The 13060-nt window shown below is 36.3% G+C and overlaps 1 protein-coding gene across 1 annotated transcript; it reads left to right on the top strand.

The window, feature by feature from the left end:
- Positions 1 to 8419: 8419 nt before the first annotated feature.
- On the top strand, positions 8420 to 9685 carry LOC142167966 (uncharacterized). Its single transcript, XM_075228610.1, has 2 exons — positions 8420 to 8599; positions 8801 to 9685. Exons 1-2 carry the CDS (start codon positions 8420 to 8422, stop codon positions 9683 to 9685), a joined length of 1065 nt encoding a protein of 354 aa, XP_075084711.1.
- Positions 9686 to 13060: the final 3375 nt, after the last annotated feature.

The raw sequence follows: 13060 nt of genomic DNA, 5'->3' as shown, positions 1-13060 counted from the left end.
GAGTATTAAGTAACACTCAAAATTAATGCTTTTGAAAACATTATGTACATTGTGAGATTTGCTCTTCCTTTTGTTTTTATAGTTGAGATCTATGCTATAAAGTTCAGAAAATATATATATTGTAGAATCCTCCTTGAATGTGGTGAAGATTAGACAAATCCTTAAATGTTTATTAAAAGAAGTTAAAAGGTAAGACAGAGATTATCTTGCCTCCTCAATCTTACATGAATTAAAGGTGCATAAACTCATTTACGTAAAATATATAGATTTAAGTTTTACAAATAGATAGTGTAAACTGTAAAGTATTCTTTGCGTTATTATTATAGTTTAATCGGCGATAGTAGATTATAATTCTTTTATTTTCAGATTCCTCCACCTTTTTCACATAACTCTCAATAGACTTAACTTGCCCTACCTCGTCTACATAAAAAGTGCAAAATTAAAAACTCCAAGATTGATTTATGTATTGGGTTGAATAATAGAGGAATAAACAAATTAAATAAGAGGAATTGATAATGTAATTTCATCCTGTAATAACAAATTAGAATTATTTCAGCACATGATAGAGTATCTTAATCACTTAATACTCCAGCAAATTACCTTCAGTAATTTCACTATCATGAACAGAGATATTAAACTTTAATAACGAATTTTTCTCGCACATTTTTTGGAGAATGATATAAATAGGATATTTTAGTGCCACCGTTAATTTTTGGCCCTCGGTGAGCTTTGGAAAAAAAGAGTCATGCCAGAATTTTAAAGTTTGCTCAACAGTAATTTTCTCGATTGATAGAATTTTTTCTTGATCGCTAGAATTTTAAAAATCATAGTAGTTGTGAATTGTGATGATCATCTGGCTGAAAAATTCTGGTGAACGTCAAGATTTCTGGTACTTCAAAATTCTGGTGTTATTCAAAATTTTTGATGCTTTAAAATTTTGTCTAGTGTGTTTTAAAATATCCGGGTCGGCGCCGGACTCCTTTGTGAATCAGTCCCTTTCCTTGTCTTCAAGAGTTCGGTTAGTTCAAGAGTTGGACTGCGGTTTCGCGAAGCTGGTATTCTCGCGAGTTCCTTTTTTTCCAAAGACGGTCCTTTTCTTTCCTCGGACCGATGAGTCGCTTGTTCAATACTGCTAACTATTAAAGGAGGATGTTGCCCCCTCGAGACTGCCAGTAGCTTCGGTTGTTGAATCTCATGCAAGTTAGGTTGTGATTGTATTGGCGGCAAGCGGAACGTAGGCGCTTTAGGTGTGTGTTGATCATGTACTCTCGCTTCATGTAATGTCCTATGTATGATAAAGGTAGTGTGGTATTCTAGTGCGTGAGTATTTTGTAAATAAAAAATTTAACGGGATTAAAATATAAATGATAGTTATGAAAAAGTTTATTCAACTAATTTTCAGCACATTTTTTTCTTTCTTAAAAGCTGTGTGAACTACTGTCCAATATTTTTAATTTTAAATGGAGCGGCCCAAGATCGCGAATAGGGCCAGATCCCACAGTGCGTCTAGGACATTCAAAAGTTATCTTGGTACGGTTCACTTAGTTGGATCTACTGCAAGAAACTTCTCAAGTGTTAATTGTTTTACACCTTGTTTGGATAGTTGTTACCTGTTATATTATATCGCATTATTATTTTAAATATAATATTTATTTTGATTGTTATTTGAATTTTATTTTATCGTATCGTTTAAATTCGTCGTTACGTAACGACGATAAGTGCCTCTTATGGAACGACTGATTTAATGTGGTCAAGTCGTTTTCTTATTTTTTTTCTTCTCATCTTACCCTTTTTTTATTATAAGTAATCATATTTTATCATTGGCCTTATCTTTTTATATAATAATATTACCTCGTACTTTATTTTTTATTTATAATATTGCAAGTTTATTATTCATATTATTGGTGCATGGCAGAGGCTTCCAGAGTGTAAAATATGATTCACGTGAACCCGTGGTCCTCGGGTTAAAGTATAGATATGATGTACATAATTTGGCAAATATATATATATATATATATATATATATATATATATATATATATATATATATATATATATTTGATGAACACATGGTCAAAAGAGACAAAGTGGTGCACTGATTTTGGTCTCTTATTTCCAATCGCCTAAGGTAAGGGGATTAAATCCCTTAGCAACTTTAATGTTAATTTATTTTTAAAAAGAGTAATGGTGCCCCCATCATCCGAAAATCTTAAATCCACCTTTTGTGCATGGCATCATGAAATGACGGTAAACGATACAATCTATCCAAATATTGTATACATAAAAACAATACAGTATAATACTATACGATACATTATGAAACGATACATAATGACCACCCAAACAAGGTGTTAGCTGTAATATTTTTCGGAATCATTTTGATTCAGCTTTAACTATTGTTTCTTTGCCACGGTAAGCACTTTTTTTAAGCTCCGGATTTTTTTTTTAACTGAATGGAGATATAAAATTCTTTATTAAAATTAGTATGAATTGATGTAACCATTTAGTAGAGGTAAGATTTTGCCTATGGTTCTGTTGGATTATGTAAAAACTATCTCAGCTTAACATAATTTGATATGATCCTTCCCATCGACGTGATTTTGAAAAGAAGAAAAAAAAGGATAGAAAATAGTTTCAAATTTTGATACATAATACCCAACAAACTTTCATAATTAAATACGTTATTGTATAGGTAGATCTGATTGCAAAAGACCTATTACTGAATAATTCATGAGTAGAGCAAGCTTCTTTCCACGGAGGCCAGAGTCATTAACGAGATACTATTTTGAACGGACTAGAATTCTAACCTTGTGTTAGGGCCTACGGGCCAAAAAATAATCTCAGGTAAAAATTTTCTATGGGGCGTAGACTTCCCAAAAGGTCACAAAGACATATTTCTTGGGCCGGACGAAGATTGACCCACGAGTGTAAAGGCAGAAAGGGAGCTTGATTGCAAGACCCACCCATCGAGCAGTGACAAGTTATTATTTTTAACAAGTCCAAGCCAAATTACCCCCCCTGCCCACACACCCCAGCATCCCAAAAAGAAAGTAAAAAGGAAAGCAATCTGATCTTGGATTTGGGAATATTGCTGTTAAGGTACACAAATAGTTGTGTTTGTGGTAGATTGAGGACATGCAGTTAGAATAGCATAAGAACAGTATCATCCAGCTGAAGATCTCTATATTAGCTTTTCTTTATTTAGATTTACTGAATAAAATCCTCCCTTCAAATTATTTTAATATATAAGAAAATCGTCGCAGATATGGTGTGGGTTGGCATAGGTATTTACATAAGAATAATTTAGCCTATCATACTTATCATTGCCACAATTATTATAGCCAAAAAAGAAAAAGGTAGTCCAAGTTAGGATTGGAAATCCTTTTTTTTTTTTTACATGAAATATCTTCTATTTGGCTTTAATGATATTTTTAAAGGAACCCAGGGACCAAGAAAATGACAAATTTCATGAAAATAAGCTAATGTGGATTATGAGCATGATCAAGTGGAAATGATTTTAATTAACGTAATCAAACATTATTTCAACATTTCGAGCTAAGATTCACTATCTGTGAATACTAATTATTAGCTATTACACTAGTTTATAAATACTGAATTTCATTATTTGAAATGTTTATAAAATATTATAATACTAGTTTATGAGTATATCAATTAAAATAATGATTGTAGCTTGCAAATTTATTACTCCTCTCTGAAATATTATACTCCTAAACATTTATTATTTGTCCTTTCCCCCTTTCAAGTATCGGGCATAACTTCAAGTGTAATTTCTTTGAATCGCATACATATGGAGTTCATTGCTTTTAAGCAAACAAAATCACTTTTTTTTTTTTTCCTATTTCAAATATTCTTCTACTTGCATGATAATTAATGTTAATTAAATGCTCAACTAACACTTACATTGAACATAAACATGATTTTTGTTTTTTGCAATTTTGAATTACTTTATCTATTTATTTGACTTTGGACCAAATCAAATGAATCTTGTTAAACATTTTCCCCTTAGATTAAAAAGAAGGATTGTTTTTGTTTAGCTCGGAAATGAGGGAAGAAAAGAGAAAGCAAAGGAAAATTATAAATTTTTCCTAGACCTATGTTAGATGTTTCACTAATAGAAAGATATTTTTTGTATCCCCTGTAATTTTTCATTATGCTCCCTTTCCTTTTCCCTTTTTCAAGCAATAGGGTTTATATTTTGCCTTGCAATTTACGTAGGAAAGTGAAACTGCACCCAGAGTAGGGCAAAAAGGGACAGATGTCACTTCATGTTATGGTAAGATATCAAACTTTGGATACAATTAGTTTTCTTTGCAAGTGTAGTGAAATCGAGTACATTAAGTGAATTTGGCACACTTTGAGCTCGTTGAAGAAACTACTGCAACAAGAAACTTTAGTTTTGGTGAAATGAATAAGATTTCCCCGTCTTAATCAAATGTCTCGAGTTTCAGCTATACGAATTCATGTGGTAGCAAGCTTTTTATCAATTTTCATCGTGAATTCAAATATCATATTTTTTGGTACAAATTAATGTATTACAAACTATATAAAAGGATTATAAATTAGAATACTTATAATTTAAAATATTAGAAAAATTGTAGTAAAACATAAACTGGCGTGATTCTTCGAGTCCGTTTGGATTGACTTATTTTAAATATTTTTAAGTCAAAATAACTTTTAAGTTATTTGTAGTGTTTTGATAAAATAAAAAAGTGCTTTTAAGCAGCTAAAATGATAAAATCAAGCCAAAAATCAAATACTGGAATTCCTAACTTATAACTTAAAAACTATTTTGGCTTAAAAGTCACTTAAAATAAGTACATCCAAACTGACTCTACTATTGGTAATACTCATAATAGTGTCATTCTTTAATAATGGAATAGTAATAAGGTTTCGTTGGAAATTTTTGTTGTAGCTAGAGCTGACATTGAAATGGATCCAAAACCAAGGTATATATTAATGCAGTTGTATTCACCACTTTTAATTTGAACAATATAAGTGCATAACATAAATTATTAAATGATAAATATTTACAACAAATCACATATAAACTTATTTATTCTATTTTCTGAATCACGGTATTCTATTAGGAGTATTTTAATGAAAACTTCGATTTTTCACGCTAGCGAGTCACATTTTTTCCCCTTGATTTCTCATTCGATATCTGATACCCTAGCCCCGACTAATCCAAATTTGAACTGTATACAATCTGAAAGAGCCTCCGTCCAGAAGTTTAGTGCATGTCTCAATTGTTGACATAGGGCTCCACCTAAAAATGGATTGGATTCAACGTGCATGACATGATTGAGGTCTTTTTTTAAGCTAGTAACTGGCATATAATTGCATACCCACCATCGCCAATTTAAGCAGCAAATTAAAGCCAAATGCTAATCAAAGTCCTTATAGATAATTAGTGATGAAGTGAAGGGTGGACGAATATTAACAGACCAAGCCAAATATCTATGCCTGCTCAACTGCAAATCAGGACAGGAAGTAGAGTAGTGTCACTAGTTTCATCTGAACTCATTACTTTATATATAGAACATAAATTTATATATAAAAATTTACTAAAATTATAATAAACGGTAAACTTAAAGTCATAATTTTAAAAATATAATCGGTTTAATGCTAATAAACTTAAAAATTAAATTCATAAATTTTAAATTCTGGGTACAAAATACGAAAAGTGTTTTGGATTGTGTGGCTACTCATTAGTCAATCATGCAGTTGCTATTTCGGATGGTCGGCCGCACGCTATGGGTTTCGCCGACTATTTCTTTCTTAATCAAACATTTCTTTATTATATCCTTTAATTTAGCCTCAATGGTCGGGCACACTTTCTTCTTCTCAATTGAAGAGGCAAGTTTCAAACAATAAATGTTTTGACTTTTGGAAGTATGGTTCTTGCGTTCTCCGTCGAAACAAAGAAAAACAAAATTAAAAAAATTGGGACGGGTATAGTACAAGGGGTCGTTTGGTTCACATACCAGTTAAGTAAAGACAGAGGCGGAGCTAGAGAAATAAATACGTGTTCGAATGAACTCAATAGGTTTTTCTTAGACTACGTATTTATATTAAAAAATTCACTAAATATGTAAAATATTTAACTGAGAAATCAGTAACTAAAATGAGCTATGAGTTCGATGGTAAGTTCAGAACCTATAAATTTTTAATCCTGGTTCAGTCGCCAGTAAAGACTATATGGTGACAAATGAAGATTGTTATAGATGAATTACTTATTTTAAAATTGATATTATTGTCTTAAAATAATTTAAACCTTGCAATGCGAATTCAAAAATTATTAGTCACATTGTATCATGCATTAAATAATATTTAAATTTTCACATAAGTTAATACGGGTATTATTTAGTACCGCAACGTCCAAATGTTGCATTATTTATGCAGCGATTGTTTTTCCTTATGCAACCAACTAAACATTGTATAATATCTAATGTGAAATTGTATACTAAGTAATATAGTCCTAAAACTATCAATTATCAAACAACCCCTAAAGCGTGTCGATCGAAACATGTTTTGTATACGTTTAATATTTGATATTTAACTTCAAACTCAATGTACTTTAGTATACGAACTACGGCGACTATCATATAAGTACTTTTAACCAACTAAAATTATAGGACTAATAACTTTTCCTAAACATGCACTATCCAATCGTATCAATAACTTACATTTGTAGCATAAAGAACATAACATTTACTCCTATTTCAGAATAGTTTTCCACATCCTTTTAAAATTTTAATTTTTAAAAAAATACTTTTTGCTTAATAGTCACTAATTGGAAGTTCAAGTTCTTGTTGCATATCTTCATTTAGGAAACATGAAAAGGATATTGGCTGCGGGATCTAAGGTTGCGTATGAAATGCAAATAAACTAATTTATGTTCAATTCGAACTCTACTTCAACTGGAACTTAAGATGTACGAATGGAAATAGGGACCGCTACTTCAATGCCATAACAAGTCAAATAGGTAGAATGTCACCAAAGAAGAATCATTGTTTCAGGATTTAAGTTATATACATGTATATATAAAGTAAAATATGTTCATATTAAATGTTCGCATGATAAAGCAACATGTGGAGTCGAGGACAGAAGATAATCGGGTCCGAAGGCAACGATCTCGTTTGTTACCGAAGAGAATAATATTCATAACGGCGAAGTAAATGCCTGCCACCCGGTAGCGTTTAATGGAGAATATTTTTTAGCATTAAGTATATGGTACGTTATAAATAATATGACATTCACTGCCAATCGTTACACATTCTTCAATGTCCCTCATGATTGTCATTAAAGAGGGGTTTGATCCTAGGACTTTGTTCCCTAGGTGCAAATATAAATAGTGAGCTCTAGAACTATTGTAGAGATGATTTTTATGACTAGCATATAACTATACTTTGTTCAAAGCTCAATATTTTATCTTCTTGCTTATTAATATTGACATTACTGCCTTCAGAAGCTCTGCTCCCGGTACCAGGATTTCCTGCTGTTCTATCTCGATTTCAACGCTAAGTCTTAACTTGTTTAATTTATTTATCATTTTAGGATCAAATCGATTCATTTGTCTATAAACCACATATAAATTCAACTGTACTATTTTATGGGTAAACAGTTTGGCGTCCACCGTGGGGCATAGACAGTTCTGTAATCGAGTTGGTCCGTGCATTTGTTACTAATCTGTTTGATTCTTTGTTCTTAGGAAAAATCATAGAAAATGACAGATAACGATGCCAACATCACAGACAACGTTGAGGCCTAAGGAAATCAACTTCAGCATGAAGATTCCGTTAGTAATAGCCGTAACGAGGGGGATAAGGCCATGCCGGCCTATGGCAGGCAGTATCCACGTCATGTTCGAGAGGCAACTCCTGATGATGCTGAAGATGAGCACGTTGTTGAAACAATAAGGATCCCAAGGGAGCAACAAAAGGCCATTATGGGCCATCTCTCATGACACGATGAGGTTATGACAGAATTAAGGCACGCATTGTCGGGTGCTTCCAACAACGCGAATGGACGAGGTCCAATTCCTCTTGGTGCTTCTGCAAATCAAAAAACGCAGAGGGTCAATTGCAACACCCCGAGGGGAGAAGTAGGCTTTGACAGGGCCGGGGGGGGGGGGGGGAGCGGTAGCGGTTCGTGTAACAATAATGAAAATGATCCCTTTAAAACCGAACTCATGCGGTTTATGAGGGAAATAAATGCCCGAATGGATTAGATTCCGAGCGCATCACCAGTGTTGAAAGGACTAGACTCAAAGAAGTACACCCAATTGCCGCTCAAATCAAGCGCGACATCGGAGTTGATCCCGAAATGGTTCAAAATGCCAGACGTGCCGAAGTATGATGGGATTTAAGATCCTCAGGAGAATATCACCACCTATAAAATGGCAGTGAAGGGAAACAACTTGGCTCCGCATGAGATTGAATCAGTCTTACTGAAGAAATTCGGGGAGACCCTCACAAATGGTGCCCTGTCATGGTATTCGCTTCTTCCCGAGCACTCTATAGATTCCTTCGATATGCTCGCGGATTCCTTCATCAAGGCCCATGCTGGGTCCAGGAAGGTGTAGGCCCGAAAGGCCGACATATTCAGGATCGCACAGGGAGAGTCCGAGTTGCTGCGGGAGTTCATGACCAGATTCCAAAAGAAAAAAATGTTGCTCCCGGTCGTACAAGACTAGTGGGCAGCTGAAGCATTTAAAAGGTTGAATCCGAGAAGTTCCGATGCTTCCCGAAAATTAAAAGAAAGTTTGCTCGAGTTTCAGGCAACAACATGGGTAGATGTACACAACTGTTATGAGTCAAAGATAAGAATTGAAGATGATCAACTCAGTTTTTCGACATTAACCAAGGACCGGAACTGGGAAAAGAATAAGGAGAAATCAAAGGATGACTTCGACTCAGATCGACGGTTTTCAAATGGTAGATTTTTTCCCTATGAAAGGGCCGAAGGGCGCGGTAGAGGTTTTCATTCGGTGGATAGACTCGCTACTGATAGGAGATATGACCACGTACGGAATAACATGTCATTGCAGGACAAGGAGATATCAGGTTCTTTAGATTCCTCCTATCCCAGGCTTTTCGAATACAACTTCAACGACAGCGTGGTGGAGATGGTGTCTGTTATGAGGAACATTAAAGAAGCACAATTTCCGAAACCAATGAGATCCGATACCAGTCAGATGGATCCTAATTTGTGGTGCGAATACCTCAGGACCAATGGTCACCGGACTGGGGATTGTCGGCATTTACGTGAGGAGGTAGCAACGTTGCTGAAAAACGGCAATCTCAGAGAATTTTTATGTGATCGGGCTAAAAATAACTACGGCCGCAATCGTGATAATGCGGAACCTTCGAAAATAGGAGAAGACCCTCTACGTTTGACGATCAACATGGTTTTCGGAGGGAACGAGATTAATGGTATTACATTTTTGGCAGTAAAAAAGATGAAGGTATCAGTAACCCACAGTAAGAGACTCCGAGAAATCGCTGAGGATGACATAACTCTCACGGAGGAAGACATAGATGGACTGTTGCTACTGCATAACGATGCCTTGGTAATATCTTTAAATGTCTTAGATTTTAAAATTAAACGTGTTTTGGTGGACCGAGGAAGTTCGGCCAATGTAATCCAGTGGAGAGTGTTGTAACAAACCAAGCTGACTGGAATAATCATCCCGGCCACAAAGCTCCTTGCCGGGTTCATTTTGGCAAGCGCGACAACCCGAGGAGAGATCCTGCTACCTACAAATGCCAAGGGGGTGATGAAGACAACCCTCTTCGAGGTAGTGGACGGCGATATGGGCTATAATATTATCCTGGGGAGACTATGGTTGCACGAGATGAAAGTCGTGTTGTCGACATATCATCAAATGCTAAAGTTCCCAACTCCTTAGGGGATTAAGTAAATAAGAGGAGACCAACCGGCGCTGAGGGAGATGAGTGCAATCTTAGTTTTCAATAGCAAAGGGAAGGAGCATGAAGCATAACAATTACAGGATTCGACGCTTTCTCCCAAGCCGAGTGAAGTCAACCAGGGGGAAAAGTCATCATAATCCTACCAGGTACTATGATACTTCCATGTACCAGAAGAAACGGACGCAACAAAATCCACAGCGGAAGAACTTGAGCAAGTCGCATTATTCGAGAAATTCTTAGAGAGAAAGTTCCACTTGGGGACAGAACTGAACCCTGAGCTCAGGTCTAGATTTATCGAATTTCTTAAATTTAACGTTGATTATTTTGCGTGATCGCATGCGGATATGACAGGTATCCCTCCGGAAGCGGCCATGCACAAACTAAGTTTGGATCCTAACATCCCTCCGATAGGCCAGAAAAAATGTCCTATCGCAGATGTCATAAACAAATTCATCAAAGAAGAGGTAACTCGTTTGCTTGATATCGGTTCAATCCGAGAGGTGAAGTATCCTGACTGGCTAGATAACGTAGTAGTACTTCAAAAGAAGAATAATAAATTTCACATGTGCGTAGACTATCAGGATCTAAATAAGGCGTTCCCAAAAAGATTCATTCCCGTTACTAAACATTAATCAAATGATTAATGCAACGGCCGGGCACGAGTTAATGAGTTTCCTCGATGCTTACTCTGGTTACAACCAAATCAAGATGAACTAGGAGGATCAAGAAAAAACTTCATTCATAACAAACTTCGGGACATATTATTATAATGTGACGCCTTTAGGGCTAAAAAAATGTCGGAGCCACCTATCAACGGCTCGTAAACAAAATGTTTGAGAAACAAAAAGGGAAAACCCTGGAAGTTTACATAGATGATATGTCGGTTAAGTCTTTGAACGCAGGCGATCATCTTAAACATTTGCATGAAACCTTTGATGTCCTAAGAAATAATAACATGAAGCTTAACCCCGAGAAATATGCGTACGGGGTCAGCTCTGGTAAGTTCCTCGAATTCCTGGTGTCGCAAAGAAGGATCGACGTTAACCCCGATAAAATTAAAATCATCAAAGACATCGCGGACCAGTTATCAAACGTGAAGGAAGTTCAAAGGTTGACAGGGATACTTGACGTTTTGAGCATATTCATTTCTCGGTCTTCGGAGAAACGCCATCATTTCTTTTTGCTACTTAAAAAGAAGAACAATTTCGAATGGACTTGAGAATGTCAACAGTCTTTAAAGGATTTGAAAAGGTAGTTGTCAAGTCCTCTATTACTGTCAAAACCATAGGAAGGCGAACAACTATAGATCTATTTAGCAGTCTGGGAGGTAGCGGTAAGTGTTGTTTTGGTACGTGAATACGAAGGTACACAATTTCCTATTTATTATGTTAGTAAATTTTAACGGGAGCAAAAACTCGCTACCCACATCTCAAGAAATTGGTCTTAGATCTCGTAGTCACCGCTCGAAAGCTCAGGCCTTATTTCCAGTGTCATCTGATAGTCGTGGTGACCACTTTTCCCCTGTGAAATATTCTTCATAAACCTGAACTTTCAGGTAGGTTGGCCAAGTGGGCAGTCGAAATGAGTGAATTTGACATAGAATATAAACCTAGGACTGCGATTAAGTCAGAAGTTTAGGCCGACTTTGTGGCCGATTTGTCCGGGACTATTACCTTTGGCTACCAAAGAGGCAGTGATGGTGTCAAAATTGACATCAAGAGTTGGACCTTGTTCATGGATGAAGCTTCCAATGTGAAGGGGTCTGGGCTCGGCATAGTGCTAACTACATTCTCGGGAGAAACCCTAAGGCATGCCATAAGAACCATTCCTCTAACTAATAATTAAGAAGAGTATGAAGCTTTGATTGCAGGACTCGAGCTGGCTCGGGGACTAGGTTCCGAGGTCATAGAAATCAAATGTGATTCCCATTTAGTAGTAAATCAGGTCTATGGGATCTTCGAAGCCAAAGAGGAACGCATGCAATAATATGTAGTGAAATTCCAGGCTCTACTCGCTCGGTTCAGGGAATGGTCAATTATGCACTTTCCTAGGGAAGAGAATGCGGAAGCAGACACACTAGCCAATCTTGGATCGTCCAAGAAAATGAAGGGATCAGACTTCGATACGGTCGTACAGCTTATGCATTTGATATTAGACGCAGATAGCCAATATGAAGTAAACGCGACCAATTTGGTCTGGTATTAGAGGAATAAGATCATTGACTATATCAAGCACGAAAAATTACCTGAAGATCCTAAAGCATCTTGGGCGTTGCGCACTAAAGCACCTCGATACAGGTTTAAGGGAGGGAGATTATATAGAAGAGATTTCCAAGGCCCGTTGGTCCGGTGTTTAGGAGCTTCCAAAGCTAACTATGATATGCGAGAAGTCCACGAAGGGATATGTGAAAATCACTCAGGCGCAGACTCCTTAGTGTTAAAATTAATCAGGGCAGGATACTATTGGCCTCGGATGGAACAAGACGCCAAGTCTTATGTTCAAAAATGTGATAAATTTCAATGCTACACACCGTTGATACATCAACCGGTAGATCCACTACACTCAATTTTGTCACCATGGTCGTCCATGAAGTGGGGGTGGATATAGTCGGTCTGTTGCCGGCGACCTCCGGTAAGGTAAGATTTCTTTTGATTTTAACTGACTATTTTTCTAAGTGGTTGAATCAGGTCTGTATCAGAAGATCGACGCACGCGAAGTAGTAGATTTCTTATGGGAAAATATAATTTGCAGATTCGGGATACCAAAAGAGATAGCATGTGACAACGAACCACAATTTATAGGCGCAAAGGTCACAAAATTCCTTGAAGACTTAAAAATCAAAAGGATCACATCGTCATCCTATCACCCAAGCACAAATGTCAAGTAGAATCAACAAACAAGGTGGTTATACAAGATCTTAAAAAGAGATTGGAAGCGGCCAAAGGCAAATATCTCAAAGAGCTACCATGAGTAATATGGGCGTATCGACTAATAGCCAAATCAAGCACGGGGGAGACTCCTTTCTCTCTTGTGTACGGAGCAGAAGCTCTGATCCTGGTGGAAGTAGGAGAACCTACCTTGAGATATTTTCGGGCGAGCCAAGAATC

The sequence above is a fragment of the Nicotiana tabacum genome, chromosome 13 (assembly GCF_000715075.1).
Source record: "Nicotiana tabacum cultivar K326 chromosome 13, ASM71507v2, whole genome shotgun sequence".
NCBI lineage: Eukaryota > Viridiplantae > Streptophyta > Magnoliopsida > Solanales > Solanaceae > Nicotiana > Nicotiana tabacum.
Note: the sequence above shows the minus strand (reverse complement) of the source record. Positions and strands in the feature narration are given on the sequence as shown.